The 23772-nt window shown below is 33.1% G+C and overlaps 1 protein-coding gene across 1 annotated transcript in view; it reads right to left on the reverse strand.

Annotated features, from left to right (window-relative positions):
* Positions 1 to 23772, reverse strand: part of RTTN (rotatin) — a 78009-nt gene that overhangs the window by 20651 nt on the left and 33586 nt on the right. The window contains exons 26-39 of the mRNA XM_056485490.1: positions 23446 to 23590; positions 22523 to 22677; positions 21064 to 21283; positions 19306 to 19434; positions 17902 to 18009; positions 17142 to 17300; positions 15684 to 15755; positions 12126 to 12306; positions 9406 to 9488; positions 3415 to 3523; positions 2534 to 2732; positions 1450 to 1540; positions 295 to 448; positions 2 to 139 (exon numbers count right to left, since the gene is read on the reverse strand). Of these exons, the coding sequence (XP_056341465.1) occupies positions 2 to 139; positions 295 to 448; positions 1450 to 1540; positions 2534 to 2732; positions 3415 to 3523; positions 9406 to 9488; positions 12126 to 12306; positions 15684 to 15755; positions 17142 to 17300; positions 17902 to 18009; positions 19306 to 19434; positions 21064 to 21283; positions 22523 to 22677; positions 23446 to 23590 (1943 nt within the window). The remainder of the gene's footprint in view (position 1; positions 140 to 294; positions 449 to 1449; positions 1541 to 2533; positions 2733 to 3414; positions 3524 to 9405; positions 9489 to 12125; positions 12307 to 15683; positions 15756 to 17141; positions 17301 to 17901; positions 18010 to 19305; positions 19435 to 21063; positions 21284 to 22522; positions 22678 to 23445; positions 23591 to 23772) is intronic.

Genomic DNA, 23772 nt, shown 5'->3' on the forward strand with positions numbered 1-23772 from the left:
CCAATTACTGCTGTACAGTGATTTGCAAGGGCTGCTGTCACAGATGGAAAAGATATCTGGCCACTTTTCCACAGTAATGTAGCTAGAAGGCTGAAAGAGTCTACCCATGTTTCATGAAGTACAGATGTTAACTCAGTATCTGCAAAGACAACACAGAAAAAAAATCAAATCCTTTACAAATGTGCACAAACCTGGAAAGCTGAGCCTGACCACACCTATGCATTTACATCAAGGTGGTATCTAACTGAAGACCTACCTCTGTCAGGATATAAAGGAAACAAAGTACTTCATTACCTAAGCCATCTTTGGGACGTACGGTGAGGAGCCTGAAGGTATTCCCCAGGAGAGGTTTCAGCAGTTCATCCTGGATTACAAGATGAGAGTCCACCAATAAACATGATTTTAGAAGTCTGGACACAGATGACAAGTACTGAAGTAGTAACAAGACCTGTTAAATATTTATAGAAAGATATGAAATAAAGACATATATTTACACCTTCCACATTATTTTAAATTTAATCACATTATGTCAAACAATTCATAACAATTCATAATTCATTTTGAATTAATATACACCACTTAAACAATAGGACATGAATTGAAAATATTTCTCTTAATTTTTACTGTAGAAAATGAAACAGAATGCCTAGTCTGGAAACACGTGTGCAATCAATTTTCTAGAAAGAAAGCAAATGCTCCTTGTGAGAAGGTCATGGCTCTTGCTGCATGTACAGCAGCATACTCATTGGAAGGTCACAAAGAAAAACATTAAACTGCTCATTAATACTGAGGGGTACTTGTGCCTTCCAAAAAACAGAAGCTGACATTTTATTTATTTGTTTATTCTCATAAATTTTCTGCAGAAACACATTTCTTTAATTAGAGGAGCAATTTTCTTCAAAGTAAACCTGAATGCAGAGCAGCAGAAGGTATGAAATGGCTCTGTCATGAAACATGTTCTATGCATTGTACATACAATTAAACTTCATAAAAAGGTAGTTCTATCAGCAGTAACCCTATATGGTTTGCATACATCAAAATTAGCTGAGAACTATGTAAGTGTCTGCAGGTTCAGAGACAAAGCAAAGGAGCCGGGTTTGTTACATACAGTAAATATCCATTGTATCAGTAATTGTACCTGGCTCATACTTCAGTAACACATAAAAAAATTCTATTACATAATTTCTTCAATGGCTAAATTTAATTTATACTTTTAAAACACAATTCATTTTCGGTTTGGTCATTCTAATTAGAGTCCTAACACAGAAATTAATTCTTCTATGTTGAATAAAATGGTTTATTTTCACTTAAGCTTTGTCAAAAGGACAAAGATTTGCACGAATGTAGCCTATAGCAGTGTGTCTGGACAATGTTAATGAATATAAATCATGCTAACATAACTAAATTCATAACCTAAAAAAATTAGGAAGTAATAAATGTTTCTCTAACCTGAGCTTTTACATGTTCTATATGACATTGATGACCCAATGGAGTTTTCAGTTCCAAGATGCATCTTTCAACCAGACTAGCACTTACAAGACTAAAACAAAATATATTGGTTAGAAATCTAGTTAAATAATTAAACATTTTAGCAACTTAACATTCCATAGAAGAGATTAATATAAATACAGTAAAAATAAAGTAAAATACACTTACTGCTAAACCCCACTGTTTCAAGAAAGTCTAGAGCAATGGCAACTATAGTAGAAGTAAGTTGTTTCAAAATAGCTAGACTAATATAAATTCCAATAGCTGTTACTGCACTGGCAAAAATCAATTTTTTCTATTTGATTTCTTGTTTTCTTTCCTCTAGAAGAATAAACAGCTCTGCAATAATATAAGCCATATTCACACCAGGGTTGTTGGGGTTTTATGTTTGTTTGTCTGTGTTTCATTTTTTCCATTAATTGTACTATGAAGAGCAACCAAAAATGTTCTTGAAAACTTCTACCTAAAAATGAACTAATTTTTCATGCTGCACTTCAGTACTTCCAAAAATCTTTTATAGACAAAAGAATTTGCTACAACAGAAATAGAAACATGGCTAACAATCTGAAGACTTCTTTAAAGTAGTTCCTCTTTTTAAAAGGAAGTAAAGCACTGGCATCTATCATCTAAATTTGCCAAGTTTTATTTACTCTCTATTAGTGTGAGAATATTTGGTTCATTTTCAAAATTTTTCATACATTTCAAAGAAGAAAATTATAAAATGAGCTGAGATGATCTGCAATTCCAAATACTTGACAAAACCCTAAAACATGAGAGGAACACAGTAGTCCTGTATAAGACATACATCACAAATGGAATCACCAATATGACTACCTATTGTATGAAAAAAAGAAATAATTCTGCTTTTCTTCAATTGATTGCATTTTTTTATTTAAAAAAAGCAATTTTAAACACTTCAGCAGCAAGAAGTGATCAATATGTTTAACAGTTTTAGTAAGAAACATGGGTAGATCTCATTAAAAATATTTTTTTAAACATCTTTTGCTACACCTTGTCTGTAGTTCAACAGTTATCGATCTCACACCTGCTGAGAGTTGTTAGCAAATGTGTTTGTTGAAGAGCAATTCCAGTATCTTTTGGCATGACAACCAGGAGATTGTGCAGAAGGCTGCAAACAGCTGACAAAAGGGCAGGTGTGATTACAGCACGCTGTTTAGACAGAGCAGCAGACAGAGGAGAATCATGTTGACTTGGAGATTCTGTTATGGTTGTATCGCTTTGACCTAGAATGAGGTAAATTAAAAAAAAAAAAAAAAAAAAAAAAAAGATTAAATTACAGCAGTTATATAAACCAAGTTTATTTGTATTTTTTATAAAAAAATCCAAGTTCTCTCTACATCAAACTGTATATTCAGGAATGAACGGGAAAAAAAAAGATTAAATCAGATATAGGAAATAGTTCCAAAATAAAATGCATCCTCTCCCAGGCATTAAATAAAGATAGGTAGCAAATTTGGTAAGACATGAATTCCCAGTTCTTTCTTTAAAAGAAAAACATTTTTTATTTGTATACAGCTCTCTACATGATTATAAATATACTTTTATATTATATTAGCTTTTATCTTTTTATCTACATATAAAGAGAATTATATATACATCTTTGTGTATGTGTGTGCATACATCCTGTGGGCATGTATGTATATGACAGCTCTGCCATAACTGATGTGTTGAAAACATGACTAGATGCCAGAAAGAGAACCTAAGTCTTGAGTTACATTTCAAGTATTACCATTTTCACTTGCTTCTGTCAGATTTTGTATTAAAGGAAGTGTTTAATGTTTGCCTTAAAGCAACCACTAAAAGGATCAACTGCTCCAGCAACATGCAAGCTGTACAACATACAGCATGGAAAAATACTGAATACCCTGTATTTAGCATCAGGTATACAACTCAAGCTTGACCTACCTTGTGCTGTAAGCCGATCAACCACAGTTTCAGGAACAAAACTGGCCAAACTTGGAACTGTTGCCTGAAGCTCAGTAACACTCCCCAGTGATGGTGATGCAGACAGAATCTAGAAAGCCATAAAAAAGAAACTAGTTGATTCCAGCTTTTACAGACTAATCTTTATATATATTCTCCTTGGGAAGGAGGAACAGCCCATCATAAATAACAAAATCAAATACAATGTAAATATTACTGTTCAAAATCAATTTGATTTGATTTTTACACTATGTGTGCGTATATATATCTGATAAGAACCCCAATAATGGAAACTATTAAAAGATGGGCAATATGAACAGTCTGAAACATTTCAGTTAAAAACTGATCAATGCCCATGTTACTGGAAATTCTCTCTCTTCATCCTTCTTTTTCATCCATATAATTGACTCAACCTACATTTGGATAAAGATAGAAAGACATTACTGAAGCATTTAAACTCACATTTTTCATGGACTATTTGCTCTACTGAGAACACCAGCACTTGTCCCTTTGTACCAGAACACACTCAGATAAAAATATCACAAGTGCATTTGTCATCAAAGTTGACATCTCCAAATCTTTTGAACCCTGAGTACCTCTTTTAATCTTAATCCTGTGATCCTTAAATGTATTCATTTCATATGAAGATATGAGAGGTTTAAATGACAGTAGACATAATACCATGCTCCTCCTACTAATTTTGCATTCACACTATGAATTTCATTTGTTTTCAAAAGTTCCTAATGCTCTTACTACTGTGTTTAAAATCAGAAGACCCAGAATCCAGCTAAATTATGTGCTTTTGTGACACAACAAGACTTGTAACCTCTTTCAGAACACAGAACAAGTATCTATCATGCCAAGTCACTCTTTCCCTTCTGGTTTTGTAGATGGAAAATTCAGACCAGATCATTTTCTTCAAGAGTCCCTATACAGAGCAAAGAACATAGAATGCTGGAGAATCCAATGAAATCTCAACCGAGTTACAACTTGAAGAAGAGTGTTATTAGAATTTTCCTCACAGGGAGCTTTCTAAGGAAGACTGATATATCTCAAAGGTTTGGATATTTTAGAACTTTTATTAGAATAACAGTTGGAATATATTTTTACCCAAGGAAACGTTAAAAGTGACTTAACAGACAAAAAGGGCGCAGGGAAGGAAATCACCTATCACTCTGTTCCTAGCTATTGTATCCTTGCAACCTCCACTTTGTAACTTTATTTTCTCCCACATTTTCCTCTGGTCTCCCACTATTGTTCATCCCACAATCATGAGTCTTCCTTCTTAAGCCTGCTCAATTGTCCCTCAAGAAAAGTCAGAGGATTATTGTAACACATAAAACAAGTAAGATCCAGGAGTGTTTCCAAAATACAGAATTCACACACAGCTATGATAATATAAACACTAGGACAGTACTTGGCTAAATTATTTTCTTATTAGCAAAATGCAGTACTAAGCTGTACTGAGTGACTGAAATTCAAAATTCTATTTTGATTGCACAACTAAAAAGCATATTTGCCAATTAAAATGTTACTTGAAGTTCTATGCTTACTAATTTAAATAATTACTAAAATCCATTATTTACATTAAACAAATCTATCTTGACACATGGCAAATTCTGCATTTATTCAGCACTATACATCAATTGCAAACATTCTAATAGGTGAGAAAAACCATAACACTTTTCCTGAAATAGACCACACCCAAAATGTAACTTCTAACAGTCCATATGGTTCTTGTGAAACAAGTAAAACCCTAAAAGGACTTTAACTATACTGGGAGTCCTCTTACAGATATTATGAATTATACACTCTTACATGTATTAGTAAACAGTATCAGCTACTTCATACAACTGTTCTTTACCTTCTACAACTCTCTAAATACTTTGGAAGAGAAAATAAAAATAACTTCTCAGTTACATTAAAAAAAAATTAAAAAATCAGCAAAAGCTTTTTCTGATTAGAAAAATATAATCTTTCTGCATTGATGGAACATTTATTGATAATTGCTTCGCAGAGAGAAATACATTAAATCCCAAAATTTTCTGTTGTCATAACAGAAAACATTCAATAGCTCAATGAAATTGCTTCCATGCTGTTCTGCCTTCCAGAGGGAAAAAAAAAAAAAAAGGAAAAAAAAAAAAAGAAAGAAAGAAAGATATTACCACTTTTATAGCTCACCTTTGATAAGGATGAACTGGATGTCTGGGACACAGTATTTAGTAAAGGATATTTACTACTGCCACCATATTGTTTCTGGGAGCAATGCAGCATTGTGTTGCTTAACAGTGAAACTTTGGAAGAGAATGTAATAGGAGAAAAGGTTCTGTGTGTGTGGAGAGGGAGATGACAACTGCAGATTAGAACTAATTCAAAAGAATACAAAAATTGTCAGAGTGGAAACACTGGAGAAATGTGAGGGTTTTGCCATTTATCTACTAGATAGGAATAAAAGGTCTTTTCTTAACCTCTAGTACAAAAATCCCTCTGGCATTGCTTTAATAGGCTTGCAGTGATTAATTCTATTCAGTTCCCTTTTCAAAGGTTTAAATCACATAACTGTATAGCACTCTGGTAACCACGGTTCCAGAAAATAAAGCTTTTTTTTATAAAAGATAGCAAGAAGATTTCATAGGCCATGACTTAAACTCTCTGGGAAATGTCTGTAGATCTTTAGCCCACATCACTTTTAGCTCAAGTTTTTAAATAACTTCTCATTTTGTTAAGATATCCTGGACACAGAACAGCCCTAGAATATTTATGCAGAGTAAAGCAAGTCAGTATCTCCGTACAGATTGGTGATCTCTTATCACATGTGCTAAGCACAAGCCAAACATGTTGGTTAAAACGAAATTAAGGCTTTGTCTTCTCTAATGATAACCTCAGTTAATATTTAAACTATTTACTGTATAAAAGACCAAGATTATGAATTATCTCAGAACTGGCCTTTTTGCAGTATCGACATTCCAGTTCACAGAAAACTATAGATAAATTTGACAAAAAACCTGTAATCCACTGGGATCTTAAAGACACAAAATACAGTGCACACAACTTAATACAGTACAGACAATCCAGTTCTGCTGGATTTTTCTATTACACTCAATCATTGATTTCATCCCCACATGACTATTCTTTATTTAATGAGCAAAATTTTACTTATGGACTTAATTTTCTCAATTTTTCTTTCTGCAAATTTGGGGAAAATAATTGGGGATGAAAGAAAAAGATGAAGCAGAAAAATAATTTAATTGCAGCTTTCAGTTAAGGTCATATGATCCTATATGAAATCAGCTTATGATAGCAGACAGCTCAAATACATGAAATCTGGAAGCTGAGAAAACTAACAGAATGCTAGGAATAGGAATCAATATGGATGTACCTAGATAATTTTTTTTTTAAATGTTATTAAAACATCAGAAGAGAGCTTTCAATAGAAACAATTCTACTTGGTCTGATTGCTCATTCTTAAGTGTTTGTTTGTGGGTGTTTTCATCAATTCTGTGGCATGCACCTAAGACACATTTCTCCCTTCAGTGCAACCTGCAGATTCCTTTCCATCTGTGATGGGGAAAGCACGCCATCTCGTGGGCTTGGAATAACAATATCTTCTTGGCACCATCATCCAAAATTTATCAACAAACTTCTACAAACCTTTTGTAATTACTTCACTAGTATATTTCTTTATTCATACATCAAAACAGAAGTTGGGCTGAAGTGTCACCCAAAAATTTGAAGTTAAACAAGAATAAATTACAAACGCTTGAGTTATCAGGACAAGTTTGAATTTTCAGAAGTACTTCCTAACTTTGCTAGATACACACTTCAAGTAACTGCTCTATGAAAAACAGTTTGCAATCAGCCTTGATTAAAGTTACACTCATGCATCTATTTCCTCCTAATTAATAGTGGCACTGGAACATCAGACCTCTATATCTTGCAGCTTGGAAATTTTCAATGTCATGTCAGGACCGGTATTTTTTTTAAGGTAACTTAGTTAATTAAAAAAAAAAAATTATAGCTGCTAAAAAATGAAGGATAAATGCAAATTAAACTAACTTCCAGAGATGACAATCAAAGTCTTAGTGTGACACCTTCGTATGTGTCAGGGAAAAAAGGAAAACAAAACACAAAACTTCCATAAAACTCCAATGGTTAGAGCCTAATTCTAAAAGTTTGAAGTCTACAGTATGTGGATGACTGATATAAATTAGTGTAGCTTAGTATTACACTGTATTTTCCACTGTTAATAATTAGCTGTCTATCTGTTGAATGGAATAGTAGAGCTAAGTCTTTGTGTTAAACTATGATGCCATTTTACAAATATAAATATTATATATTAATTTGATCTATAGATTCCAATTTTTTTTTAACTAGTGAAGCTGAAGAAATTTAATGTAATGAACTTTTCCAATTCTTCATAAAAACTCAAGAACAATTTTAAGTAGATTAGACACCCAGCCCTGACAAGAATTGCTGCAATTTAATTTTGTCTTCAAGTAACATGAACAAAACAAGATGAAATTTGTTCAACTTTTATTCCTCTATGTAAGTAGCATTTAATTTATTCAGTAAAAAGTGACCTGGGAACAACTGCTTTTAAAAAATCTGATATTCTTATTTAAATGTTCTTTAACGAGAAATCATGATTGCATGTACTTCTTGATTTACACGCACCTTCATTTATTTTAATTTTAATTTTCAAATTTGAATATTTGTGTTTAAAATAACACTAAGGGGCTGGGGGGTTGTTGTTCTTCATAAATGAAAATCAAACTAATTAATAACATTTCTGAAAATGAGAAATCAATTTAAAGCTAAAGTGTACTTTTTCCTCAATTATTAAAAACGTGCAAGGTAACATTATCAGTACTAGACAGCAATAAATTTATAATGGAGAGTAAAAAGAGCAAGGGAATTTTACTTGTCTAATACTTTGAGACAAAATTTCAGTACTGGTTTTTCTGTTTTTATTTTTACCACGTTCCACAGCAAAATTGAGCAGAGAAATTTTAGTCAATATCAGCCTGTTTCATATCAACACATGCATCTGTTTAAGAGAAAACAAACTTCTAAACAATGATTTTCTGGCTTCAGTAATAGATAAATGATCAATTATAAATGAAAAATTTTTGAATGTGAAACTCAAAAATGGATTTCAGTGCGACAAGTCAGAGTTTTCTTGGATCTATACTGCAGTCTTTTAAAAATACATGATTTTCATCAGGTAACGAATGAATATTATAAAAGCTTTCTCCACAGCCTGAACTGATATTGCAAATCTCCTCTGCAACTGAAAGAATGTATTTCAATTTCTCCACCTTTGCATCTGCCATCTTGAAAGACAGACCATGTGTACAGCTTTTAATTGCTGCAGTCATTTCAGTCAGAAACAAATTTTTCAAGCAGCCACCTGCTTTCTGTTTTCCATATCTGTTTTGGATCCTGCAAACACTTGTGCTACTTTTAAATGCTACAAAAGCATTTTCAGAATCCAGAGTTTATTATGGTTCAGAATAGCCAATGCATTTATGCGGCTTTGATTGATCCAGTTCTGTAGCTGTGTTGTGTAAATACAGGTTCACTCTGAATGGACAATTTGGATAAAAGCAACAGAAGTGACAACCAGAAATGGAGATGACCACATTTTGTCAATAAAGACAATTACAGAGTAATCTCTAGAGAATGTGTCTTGCTGTGGGAAGCTATAGAATTCAGTACTGTCTTATACGTTTAGCTAGTCAAGGCAAACTACCTTATCTATTTTTGCCCTGGTTAAGAATCACAAAAGGATTTTCCAGCATATTAAAGTTACACTGGAGTAAATTTCAACTTAATTTTACAGCTAACTTCTGATTGATTTCAGGTTTTGTGTTTTGCTGCAGTTTTTTAAACAATTTTAAGAGTGCTAATTTTCTTAAAAGCAGTTCACAAATAATTTTGTATTTAAAATGAATAGAATACTCTGCAAGTTACCATAGTTTCAGATGTTGAGTGAGAATGTGAAGATTTGCTCTGACTAGGTGGAGCCTTCCAAAGATTGAGAGAATCATCCAAATCTGTATGGCAACAAAAATAAGAATCAAAGTTACTGTAAGAACACCAAAGAGCATAAGAAGCTTTTTAAAGGATTGTTTCAGTGAAAAAGTATCCAACCACAGCTATCCTTCTGAAGATCTCAGAACACAAGTTTTCACACATTGTACCTATGAAATCTTACACATCAAATTGCTTGAATAAACAGAAATAAAAAAATTTCAGTGCAACATAAAGTGGTCTAGAAAAAGCTACACTTCCTTCAAACTGCAGTTGCATAGCCTTTAGTAATTTCAAATAGTTCAGATTTAGTTTTACTTAAAATGCAAATGTACAAAAGTACTGAAGGACTATAGCAAGGTCTCAAAGAACATACATAATAAACACACATAATGTCCTAGTCTTCAAAAAAATTCACATTTGCATTTTAAGAGAAGCAGTTTCAAGAGGACCCATGGTCATAAATATAACGAAGGCAGAATTAGTTTTTAAATCTGTTTCAGAATAAAATGTGCCAAAAATTTTATAGTGCAAATCTGTCAGTAATGAACAGTAATGTTGATTTTTGAAGCTATCATATAATTAGAAAGAAAATAACAAAGGATAAACTTAGACTACACAGTTTGTGAGTGCAGACCACACAAAAGTAGATTTCCTATATGTATCCTCATTAATTACTAAACTGAACTAACTATTTTATTTTTTAACATAACATTGCAGAGGTTTACATTCGTAAAAATGTGAGAAAACTACATAAGGAAACACCCAACATGGATTAGGTCCTGTTCTCCCCTTTTTAAAGGAACAAAAAAAATTGTTTCTTATACCTGAAATACTGTATTTTCTGGCTTTGCTTTGCAATGACTGATAAAATGTATCTCAGCTGCTCACAGAAAAGTGATACCATTGTACATTTTGAGTTACTCTTAGATACGATATTATATCAGCTAACAGAACTACTAAAAGGCACAAATAAAGAGGACCATGGGAGCAGTAAAATGCATTGGATTGAAAAATGACACTTATAGATAAAAAAAAGCAGACACTGAAGAAATTAATGATTTTTTATGGCTGGAATTTTGTGTACTGCTGAGGCATTTCTCTCAACAAGTTAACCAAGAATGCTTCTTTTCCTTGGGACTGTCATAAAATCCTAACTTAGCTGGGGAAGTAACATTCCTCCTCTGTTCATGCCTCTGGAGCAGGTTTAACAAATGCAGAATCCAGCAGAATATGAATAGAAAACTCAAACAATATTTTATATTGCAAAACTGTAAGTGGTGAACTGAGAGGGGGTGTCGTGCAGCTTTTGATGCAACAGTCTGGCTCAGAAACCCCAAAAGTTAAACATCCTGATAGTGAGCTGAAGGATACTTTATTATATCTGCCACTTCTTATCTAAAAATGCTAAGGCCCAGCTGGCCTGAGACATATGACTGACAGCCAACCACTTTAAGTTCTGGAAGTCCAGTCCCAGTTTCAAACAGCAGGTTTTTCTAAAATATTTCTTGGTGTGTGTGTGTGGCAATTCCTTCCTGGAGTGGGAATGCTCCTCAAGGCTACTCCAGTCTGAGCAAAAGAGATTTGCCCAAGGTCATTGGTATAGGTAACATCAATCTCTACTTAATTGCTTCTTTTTTGACAGCTTTAATATAGCTGCTTTAATATAGTACACTATACTACACCAGCAGTTTTAGCTTCTATACTGTATAGTAAATAATTCTGATTATCATCTTTTTGTCTAGTCCCTTATCATAGTAAGTCATTCATTTTTATATAAATATATCTGGTTTGTCATCCTTAATCCCACAGGATAAAATTAGACAAAGGCTCAAACATATCTTGGTAATTCCCTAAACTACCAAAAAGGTCTGGGTCTGGGACTGAATCCAGCTGCAGCCAGGCTCCTCTCTGAGAAGGCATTTAGAGAGCAAGGGGTCCTTCCTGCACCTTGTGACTCAGTGGGAGGGCTTCTCTAAACTTATGATCATCAGATATATTTGGACAAGGAAGTGTATTCCCACAAGGCATAGTGAGCATAGAAATATTGTTGAATAAATGATTAGTCAATAAAAAAGTTAGATCTGAGATATTCCAAGGGTATGCAGATTAAAAATAAATAAATAAAATTTAAAAAATAAAAATAAATAAATCCGAGTATTATATTTTATCAGTCTGTGTATTAAATTATATCAGAATGTCTTAGAATGCAGCTTAATTCAGCTTATTACATTCCTACTCATGTAGCCTTGAACACATCAAGAAATAGCAATCTTAAAAAGAGTTCATGTATTTTTTTTCCCCAAATTTTCCTTGCATGAAAGTTGACTGGACGTCATAAAGTGGAAATCATTAAAAGTATTTTACCCCCAATATTTTGCAAGAAAATTTACTGCAGAACAAATTACATCTCTTTCATTTTCAACTTTATCAAGATGTAAATAACAGAACTTTTTCTGAGCTATGCTAAACTAGTAACTTATCTACTTAAATCCTCACAGCAATATTTTGACTTCACAACATATTTAAGTGCAGGGTTTATATATTTTCCATTCCCTTTATTAAGAATTACTGAAAATAAGTTACTCAAAACTACAATTTATTTAAGTAGGTTTCAAATACCAGAATGTAACATCAACATCGTTTACCAGTTACATCACCTTTTTCTGTGTCGAGCTTGTCTTCCTTGTAGGAGTTCAAATCAAACATGTAACAACCTAGGTAACAGTGTTTCACCATCTGATTCACATGCTCATAGAACTGGCAGTGATACAAAAGGGCTTTAAGCGCAGGTATTCCTGTCTGAGAGAGGCCAGATTCTTCATCGTGTACACAAGGACCCTGAAGACATGAAATTCACAGACATCATTACTTTGAAGAAACGTTTTACACAGAATAAATTGGCAGAAAAACCCACCTTAACTAAGGCTAATGCTGTCTATGTGTGTGCACACGGGTTTACAGGCTGTAGCTAATAAATTCCAGAAATGAAATGCAGATTTTAATGTTGAGCTAAATCATAATATTTTACAAAAGCTGTCATGTCTTAGCAAAATCAAACAGTTATTTACCTCCTGAGAAGTGTGCTAACAGTTAGGTAGAAACTCATGAAAAGCTGTAAATGAGTGGCTTCAAGATAGTAAATGTATCAGTATACTCTACAATTTTAATGTCTCATTTAATGCTACTTACAGATATTAAGCAATGATAAAGTTTTCCTTAGGTAAAAAGCACACTTGTACTCAGATAGGACTAAATATCCTGAAAAAGTCATCCTGCTCTGAAGTATACTGTCATTATACTACATTCAGCTATGTCAATCTTCTATGAGAAAAGATTTCTTTAGAAAACAGGACATAAACAAAAAAAATTCTCTTTGATGTATGGTTTTCAATTATTTCATATTAAATACTGACATCAGGGAAAACTTCCTAGAGCAGTGGATTTATACCTTAAGATAATAGATTCTAGTCATATTTCAAATAAACAGTTTAAACTGACTGTCTTTGTTAAATGTTTCTTTAGTGTTTTCCATGTTAACACAAACAACCAAGAAGTTTTATTAAACTACACATAATCTGGTTTAGACCGACCATAAAAATTAGAAGTGCAAAGAAGGCAGAAGAACTCAGAAAAATTCAAACCAATTACATTCAGAAAGGCAGTTTTAGAGGTATTCTGCAGTAGTTAAAAAATAAACAAGTTAAAATTATGGAAATAAAAAGTTTCAGTAATTAGAAACTTTCTTTGGCAGTCAGGAGAGAGCAGAGCTGGATCAACTGAAAATAAGTAATTTTCATTTTAATAGTAAAACACTATTTATCCCCAAGAGGCTCTCCCCAAACCCCTTCATTTATACTGAATACAAGTTTATTTCCCAATGGGTTTATTTAAAACCCAAAACCAGATTCAGCAGAGTCAGTAAAACTATTTTGCATTACAACACAAGTTATCACTAAAATTTTAGATGGCTACTCTCATTCTTTTTGGATTCTGTAATACAGAAACTATTTTCACTATTTGCCTTTTACACTAGCCAGCGGAGAACAAGATACAATGAACAGTTTGAGGCAGAATGCAGGACTTCAAGTAAACTCCTTATGGTGAATTATAAAACTCTACTCATACACTGTCAGAATAGACTTAGACTGTATTGACTATGGCAAGTGCAAACTTACGAAATATTGATAAATTTAGCCCAAATTTTACTACACAGGATTGTCTCTGCCGGTTTCAAAAGCCATACCAGATACATTATTGTACAACAGGGGCCTTGAAAGAGCTGCTCCTCAGTTACAATTGACAGAGTGCTCTGACTTCAGCAATCATTATCCAACACAGGCTGCTGCACTCAGAGTACTTTACACAAGCTGACTTTACTCAAGACTAAAGAGTGGTGTAGGAAATTTTTTAAGTGACAAGATCAACTAGACAGTAACACTAGAGACATTCTCATGAAGATACTGGCCTACAAACTCTATTTATATTTCTTTTTCCAGTCCCTTTTGCCTAAGGAATAAAATGGTAATGTTCTAATTGGGCTATGGCACAGTGTTCCTACTATTGACCAAGTCATCCTTTTAGTCATCCTTTTCTTCCTGGCATTAAAGGAAACAGACAAATCACCTTATTCAGTGCAAGGGAAAAAAGTTACTCTGAAATATATAATTTGATGCTGGTGGTATCTTACATTTTGTTGTTTTTATTTTGAACAGTTTTAATTTACCAGTAACCATGAAGGGTTGTTTGATAATATCTTTCAGCATGAACACTTATTAAGCAATGAGCAATTTCCATTAAATTGCAGCTCTTAATAAGAATCACATTGACTCAAAGCTTCTTTTAAATAGCACTGGAATTGATCCAGAATTGTGCAACTGGATTCAATTTTTGTCACTTCACCATAGTCATTGAAATAAAAAAAAAAAATACTAAAAAGCAACTTTTAATAGAGTCTATATTGACAAGTGACAATGTCTGACCTTTTGTAACCCCCTATTATTATGAATTTAAACAGTTGCTATTTATATTCACAAATTAGAAGTAGTAAGATTGAAACAAGTTCCAGACTTGTATAATTGCTTCCTTTATGATTACATGTAAAAAAAAGATGAGATATTCTGTAAAATTCAACTCTGCAAAAAATACCATAATTGATTTTGGGTGCAGCTGAATCACAGATAACTTATCCTAATAATCCTAATAAAAAAGCTGGAATACCTGTCAGCAGAGCTTTTGCAGAAAGGAACAGATTAAAAATGATATCGTTGCATCAGAAAATTTCTTCAAAAACTAATATACACTGTTCCTATATAGGTATAATCTCACACACTGAAAGGAGCAAGATAGACATTAAAAACAGATGTCAAGTTCACAAAAATTTAAAAAATTGCAAGCTAAGATCCAAACATCCTGATGCACAATGAACCAGACTTGCTGAGAGTAAAATAAGATGACTGACTCAAGAACAGAATTGGAAGAGTCTCCAGTGGATCTTATGTTTGACTTCTCTCATCTGATGAGAAAAGGCAAACGGAGACAGACTCCTCTCACTGTTTTCAAGTGACAGAAAGCACTGAGCAAAAACTAAAATACAGGAAATTCTGTTTAGACCTAAGAAAAAAACTTTCTGTGTGAAGGTAGTCAAACACTAGAACAAGTTGCCCAGAGAGACTGTGAAGTCTCCATTCTTGGAGAAATTTAAAATCAAACTGGAAACAGCCCTGAGCAACCTGGTCTAGTCCACCTTGTTTTGAGCCAGTGGTGGTCATCAAGAAGCATTTAAATTTACCTAAGTGACAAACTGCTTCATCTTTCTTTCTAAATATTTTATAAACATCACATTCGCAGAATTTCCTCTTCTTCATGCCCCTCAAATAGTGTTTTACTTGCATTCCAGGTGTAGGTAAAAAAAATTATCAATTTATATCCTAAAATATTAATGATATACCATATAAGTACACAAGTTTCCTAGGAACCCAAAGATAATACATTCATGAAATGCAATATATATGTAGTCCAAATTTGGTTGTTTTATTGAGCTTGCCGGAAGTTTGAGAGAAGTTTGTCTATTCATTTATTTCTCTTTCCAAAACATAACCTTAGACATGTAATTTTTTAAATTGATATTTTACAGGTATTCTGACAGAACTTTTCATATCAAATGACATCTCTCTGCAACACTATGACTTTTGTCATCAAATGTTATAGTCACTCACTTGCCAAATACAATCTTTCGTGTCTTCTGTAGGGATTGGAATCACAAGTAGATTTTGTAGAATAAAAGCAGCCTGAAAGAAATTAAAGCATCAATATTGCCATCCAGCCTTCACAGTTCAAACAACCACATCAGTCTGAATAGTACAGTCTATGTATTATTCCCCTGCTTTAGATATATGCTGAAATACATAGAATTTTCATATTCATGTTGGGAAAAAGTAATTAGAAGAATTATATATTAGAATTATAACTCCAAAGCCCTCAAGCTTCACTTATAGGAGCATTAGAGCATGGAACAACAGCAGGCTGGTATAAAAAAAAGACAAGGAAATGATGGGATCGAAATCACAAGGAAACAAATAAAAAAAAAAAAAATTGTTTATAAAATACTTTCATCACTGTTCCAGTACAGTCAATCCTACAGAATAAGCATTACAAGTACAGGAAGTACTAGGGAAAAAAATTCCTGAACAGAAAAATCTAGATAACTTTTTAAGACCCCTCACTTTATTGTCCTTATGTTTTGGAGTTTTTAATTATTATAAAATAACTGGGACAATGTGATGAACACATTAGGACAGAGACATGTTTCAAAGATTTTCCTTTATAAATACATGGCACGCTTGTTTTTCTAATTTATATTACACACACTTCACATGATGGTGCATGGATTGAAATTCCTTTTATTTGTATTTTGTCAACCTTTTGTCAATGATGTTAATCTTAAGAGACAATAATTTGGAATTAAATAAAACAATGAAGGACACATTATTAAAGGCATTTTGAGACAAAATTTCAAATATTACCTTGAAAATAATATTAGTTAAGCAGTAGAGCTGGGATAAAAAACAAGTCACTGAGTGTCAGAATTTTTATTTCTTATTGATTGGAACAGAAGAAAAACCTTACAACTAGAGCTGTAAAACATTGCAAATAAAGTGTACAGAGCTTAAATTCACTGATATATAATTCTATGTGTTGTTCTACCATAGCAGAGATTTTCCATTCTCACCAGTAAACCTTTGTGCCTAGAAACATTAGATTATTTCATGTCTGCAAAGAACAGATACTTAACTGCAGATCAGGTGATGAATTTGTACCAAAGCAGTCACAAATGTTACAAAGCAGCAGTTAAAATTGGGCTAATTAATTATGCTTTAGCAACATATTTATCTAGCTGAGTAAGCCTTAATCGTTTTTAGGAGTTAACTTGTATTGTTTATACCATCTCTGTTTTGAAATAAGTAATCTGTATCTGTTCCTTATGCAATTCCTAAATAAGCAGCTAAACATTTTAACATAATACATATTAATCAGGCAGTGTTTAACTTAGAAAGCAGCAGGTGTTGTGCAGCCAACAGGTAAGAGATATATGCTATAAAAACACAAATTTTTTGTTCTCCATAATAAAAAAAAACTTGACATTTTACAAGAGAAGAAGGACACAAGAAACATACCTCCCTGCGTACCATGCTACATTCAGATTGATCCAGAAGGATGTTTATCACCGTTCCCCACAGGCCTCCTGAAATATTCTGGCAGCTTTCTGCTAAAGCAACACATCCTATTTCAAGAGATGTAAGAGCTGATCCTATTCCAAGTGCTGTAAATCTGACCTAGTACATATAAGCACAACAGAAAATGGTATTTCTCACAGTAATTAACAATGCATTTTTTTATTATTATAATGTTGTATCAACTGAACCTTGAGCTTAAGGGAATAATTTCAAAAGTAAAAACCTCTTTTCCTATATTTCTCTTGCTCTCTACCCATAATCACAACTAAGTGAAACAACAAAATTATTCTTAAGTATTCGAAAATAAGCAACACAGTCTTTAATATTCTTCATATTTCACCACTTGAAAATAGGTCCATTTAGCAAATACATAATTTAACAGATTCACATTAAATACATTTACTCTGAATTTTCAGTTCAGTTCTGCTTTGCAGCTAAGTTACAGCAATGACAAGGAAAATTGCCTATGAATCATGATAGTGAGTGACTAATGGAAGTGTAGAAGACAGAAGATACAAGGAAGGATTTCTTAGATCATTTTTATATGGAAACACGCTCCCTATTGCTATTTAGGATATAGTCAGTAACATTTTAAATAATTCAAAAGAGCAGTTCTACTATTAAATATATTAATGAATCAAAAATTTTCAAATGCTTAAGGACCAAAATAAGATATGACGTTAATATCACCACAACGAACCTCAGGATCTCGATCTACCCACAAAGGAACCAGCCACGCCAGACCCAGATGAGACGCAACTTGTTCTTCACTGTTATCACACGGCAAAGACCAAAGAGATATCCAGTCCTGATTACCAAACCGAAAACAATTAAGAAATTATTTTATAGAACTTTCAATCCATGCCAGTGTACTAATAGTGTGAGCTATCAACTATTACTAAAATAGCTCTGTTTAACACTAATTGTGCAGAGGAAGGATAATTCTGTACTTCTCTTTCCATAAGGATTTGACACTAAATCACAATTGTAAACAACAGCCAGGTTTCAAACTTTCTTTGAGACTAAAAATTACAAGTCCAGTCTAAGCAGTAACACTGTCATAACCACAGTTTATGACCTAGAAACAAAAGAAAATAAAACTTATCATTATATTACTATATGTATTACTCTATAACCATGACACTAAAAAAATCAAGTCCGCACCTTCATCTACATATTTATGATCTAAGTCTTCGGAGGCTGCTGTCTCCCTGTAGTGTACTTAAAACTCTGTCCCCTCTCAATTTTAATAAACTCTTCTAGTACCTAATATCTTGAAAAAGGAGTAGAGAACTGAAAAAAGAGACACCTGGAATTTGGAGAAGCATGTATACTGCAGTTTCTAGTTACATGCATGCTTGATCATAATGAAAGGGGTTTTTTGTGGCTATCACAGATATTAGTAAGACTGGATTTTAATTCTCTAAAATAATAATTGTTGTATTTGCTTCAACTGCATCAGGATAAAGGCTCTCTTTACTAAACTGCCAGAAATCTAGCTCTCAAAGATGTACATGAACACAAGGCACAATATGAATTTTACTAGTATGTAATGATAGCTTTTATCTGGCAATCCTTTTTCCATGTACATACAAATTCTTTCAAATATATATATATACATACACACAACTCTGAAAGCCCTAGGCACACAAGTGTTTAAACATAAGTTAGAAAGCCTGTTGTCTGAGAGGCTGAAGAAATAATAATGTTATAAATTCTTAAATTTATTCATCCTATAGAAAATCACGGTTCTTCATTTATTTATAAAAGGGAAATTACACTTATTCAGAAAGAAGACATTTCAAAATCCATAAAAATATTTATAAAACAATTTCATTATGGCTAGAACTGATTCTTCAGGTTTTTGCATACTATAATCTATCCTGTACACTTTAGACCAAATGAGATCAATGTGGGGTTTTTTTTGCCTTTTGTGCTTCCAGTTGGAGGGGAAGGAAGAGTAAGCAGTGGTTTTAGCAGGACTACTCAGTTGGAGAAAACCATTCCTAAACCACAACAGAAAAGTTATCACTGAAATCAGCAGTTAAAATCTGTGTACAGCCCTCCCCACTGATAAGGACTGTATGGACTGTAATGGACTCACCGTATCCTTGGCTTGAGCCATCATTTCATGAGATAAGTGAAGCAAGCAAAGGACTGTGCTTTTTGTTACACCTTTTCCCATGAAGGACATGGCATTTCCCCCCCATTCAACATAAAACGATGAGATGACCTAAGAGTGGGGTACAAGTTCATAACAGCTTTACTGTAAACAGCACTGAGTACAAATTGTCTTACACACTAAATGTTAATGTAAACTCATGAAAAGATGAGAGATTTCTAACTGAATTGTAAGAATTTCTTTATTTCTGAGTCATTTGACCATGTGATGGTTTGCCATACATTTCAACTTCTGAACATCTCTGGTTTTTATTTTTTTATTCAAATGAAGGGTACAGTTAAGCTTAATATTAAGCCCTAAGTTGAAAAGAAACCTGAAAGTTTCTTTTCACGGATCTGAAAGTCTATTTATTGTACCCAGGGTTTCTTTTGCTATGCCTGGAATTAAAAATAAAATTTCTTTTCATAATTCAGTGTTCAAGAGAGAGGGTTGCTCATATATTTTATTGTGATTTGAATAAATTTATCAGCTTTCTATATCAAATACTAATAAACAGAAATAAAGGCCACTGGATCATAACACAAAATATGACCAAATATGTAACAATGTGTTTTAAAAGGCATGCTGCTTTCAACAAAACATGCCCCAAAATACTCTAAGAAAAAAAAAAAAAAATTTAGATGATACACTTCTTAATTTACTTTTCTCCACAAAACATGGTGATTGAAACCTCTGCATTTTTGCTGTTGCTTTTTCTTTCAGAGCCCAGCCTGCAGAAGTTTTTTTATACCCACTTTCTCCAATCCTCTCCAAAAGAAACCTGCATTTACTTTCATATTTAGGCCAAGTAAAACTGCCTAATTCTTCTGAAGAAGAGTTTATGCATCAATAGTTGAATTCATGCCATAATATTTATTATTATTTTTCCAGTAATAATCTTTCTTTCGCATGATGACATTTATAACCCTGATGCCATTTTTAGTCTAAACTTCAAGTAACAGAACTCATCTAAACAAACAGGTCTAAAATGTTTATTTCTTTCTACTCAAAAAATCTTGACCCCTAAAACACTATCTTTTTTCACCAGATATATTGGCATTTGAAATGAAAAACTTCTAAATATATATTACTGAATGTGTGTTAAACAAACAGAAATTCAGAACTATGCTTTTCCTTCTAAGTTTTAAGAAGATTGGAGTTTTCAAAAGATATAATCTCTGGAGCAAAAGCTAGCTGTCTACCCCATCCACAGACCAACCAAACATACAAGAACACTGAAAATAAGAATGCAATTTTGTCTTTCCAGTAACTGCAGCATCTTGAATTATCTCTTTTCTGCTTTTTCTGTGTTAACAACCTACCCAACAAGCTAATCTTCTCCCAGACCACCTTTCATATGTGGATTTTGCCTGGGGGAAGTTATCTTGAATTTTTCCTCTTGGAGTTTCAGTTATTAAAAACATCACATATATTTTTTATCTTCCTTAAAACTACAGTCACTTTGTATTACCTCTTAAACCAATGATGAAAGCACATGCAGTACAACCAACCTTCACAATTACAGATACATATCACTCAATCTAGTCTGTATATCATTCCTATTTACTTAGCAGCTTTCCCACACCTCTTGCTAGTGATGACATTCACTAAAAGTACATTGTAAAAAGCACAGTGTCATTAGTTACACAGTTCTTTACCAGCATTCAAACCAAAAGCTAAGTAAGAACATAAGCTACTTACCTCAAGAAGACCTGTTAAGTATTTTTTACGAATTGTGACAGGTTCAACTGCAGCAGAATAGGTACTCCAGCCTGGAAGTGCAGTAACATGAACCATTCCTTGTAATGTTCTCTCCAGTGAAGGAAGTCCATAAAAATGTGGTGCATCTGTTAGCCTTAAGCACTGAAGCAGTTTCAGAGCCAGCTCCGTTCTGAATGAGCCAGCAAGTTCCAAGCCTTCTCTGGTTTAATTGTAAAAAGAGATGAACCATCAATATGAAGCTGTTACAAAGAATCATTTTGAACAAGGCCAATGCCTCATTCTTCTTACTGTTAGCCTGTGATGCTCAGCATCTCAATTACTTAATACTGCATTATGCAAAAAGTAACATGAAATTGAATGTGACATGTCCAGCTTCACCCAGGTTCTGAAAACGTAATATTGCATCTGATAACAACAAAGTTGCTTAACTGAAAAAAGACAAATGAGATACAGCTCATTATTAAGGAGAATGCTAAATAAAGAATAAGACTAAGGACAATGGATGACACAGTAAGAACTGCAAAGCTAAGTAGCACCAGAATCACACAGGATCTAGAATATTCAAAGTTGGAAGGGACCAACAAGGATTATCAAGTCCAACTCTTAAATGCTTGGCCTATTACACTTATGTTTGTTCTGGTTCAAGAGACAAGTTCAAAAATATTTCCTGCAAAACACAATAAATCTAGAATTAAGTAAATAAAAAATACAGGAGTGTGAGATATATAACTAGCAGAGATTTCTATAAAATGCCCCTTTTCTCAAAATTTTTAGAAAATAATCAAATTGGAATAATGAAAAAGGTAACATTTTGAAAATATTTTCATAGTTATATCGTGACACTAAATAAAAAAATATTACTTTAAACTGCAATTTTAGTAGCTCTTAGAATACATTTGGATAGAGAAATTTAGTGTGGGATAGGTTTTATGAGAAATTTGAAGAAAAAAATAATGTAAATTAATTTCTATGTTTGCACAATTGATAGAAAAAGGTTGGAGCTTCATGCTAAAAGTACCTATTGCAAATACCCCAAAAAGGAGTTGAATGAAAATAGATATTTATTGTGATTCCAAATATTTGAATGTTTTACTTTGCTATAAATACATGTTGCAAAATCAATGAAGTTACCAACTGCTCATGCAAATCTGCAGCAGCAAGAGATACAGCCCATCTTCTCCCTGCAATCAATTTAATTATCCATTTGCTAAGTCACCACTAGCACATTCTCTTTCAAGTTTCCTGGTTAATTTCCTAATTTTACTGTGAAAAGGAATATCTAATGTTGATTTTAATTTCAAGAGTGTATATTCAATTTTCATGGTTCAGAGCAATTGAGTCATGATGTAATGAAATCCAGATTGTGACCAAAATTCAGCAGCAATAGGTGTTATGATGCCCAATCAGAATGAGAGAGCCAGGTCCATTTGCACTGTACCTGTCAGTCACTGACACGGAACAAATTAACAAGGTGTTAAAAAGGCGAATGAGCTCTTTATCCAGTCGTTGCCTGACAGCAGCCTGTGTTTCATCCATTTCATCCTGCACTTGGGATTCTGGTCGCCCCAGGAGGCCCATAAGGGATTTTGGTTGCTAAAACAATAAAAATACAGTCACATAACGTATTGTTTAAATCCTACTTTAATAACTTCATTAACGCCATTTTTTTGTTGAAAACTTACAAATCACACACGTCATAAATCAGAAACTCTGTGATTACTTAACTAACTAGTAACTGCAAAAAGCACAGTGAAAAATCCCTATAATTACCAGTAACTTGGATCTACTAAATGCCATAAAAGAATCTAGTGTTAAGGCCTTTAAAATACCCTGGCATTACGAAGATAGTGTATTTTGAAGCATGAAAAAAAACTTTAAGTAAAACAGCAATAACATGGAATAGAAAATAGATCACAAAACAACAGAAAACAAATAGTAACAAAATTAGTTCAGGTTGCATTTCAGTTGCTTGAAAGACTTAATATCAAATGACTTTAAGGTTATATATTGATTTATTTTATATTAATATTTATATTATTGAATGGGCCATATTAAAAATTACAGTCTTCCCAGGTGGCAATATAAATTGAAGTACCTGTAGTCTAAAGTAATTGAAATTAATTCTACTAGCATTTTTCCCTAAATACTTAGACTGTATTTGCAAATGGGAAAATGCTAGTGCAAGAAGGTATTTAACACAGGCCACCCTTTATAAGGCAATGGATGCTCTTGCATGTTACATAGGTTATCCATTTGTAGACAAGCACACCCTCATGTAGCTCTGTAGGTATGTACACGTATTTGCAAGTAGTTATATGGTCAATCAAATCATCTAAGTATATACAATAACCCCATTCTTACATTTTTAAGCAATGATTTCAAGATCCACTTTAGATGGTCTGAATCCAGATTTGATTTCCGCTCACTCAGCAGTTTGTTTAAAAATCTTAGGACATCTACCAAAAGCTTTTCATCTTCCACAGAAGCTGGAAGCACCTGTAAAAACCTGCAATACAAATAAAAGCTTTCATACTAGTAGCACTTTAAAACAGCATTTAAAATCTTAGGCTAATAGGACTTGAGCCACCTGCAAATATAAAATTATATGGAGTAAATATGTAAATTACACATATAGAAAACATGGCATTGAATTAGCTATGATACATACAATATGCTGTTAACATTGTT

Source organism: Oenanthe melanoleuca, chromosome 2 (assembly GCF_029582105.1).
Source record: "Oenanthe melanoleuca isolate GR-GAL-2019-014 chromosome 2, OMel1.0, whole genome shotgun sequence".
NCBI lineage: Eukaryota > Metazoa > Chordata > Aves > Passeriformes > Muscicapidae > Oenanthe > Oenanthe melanoleuca.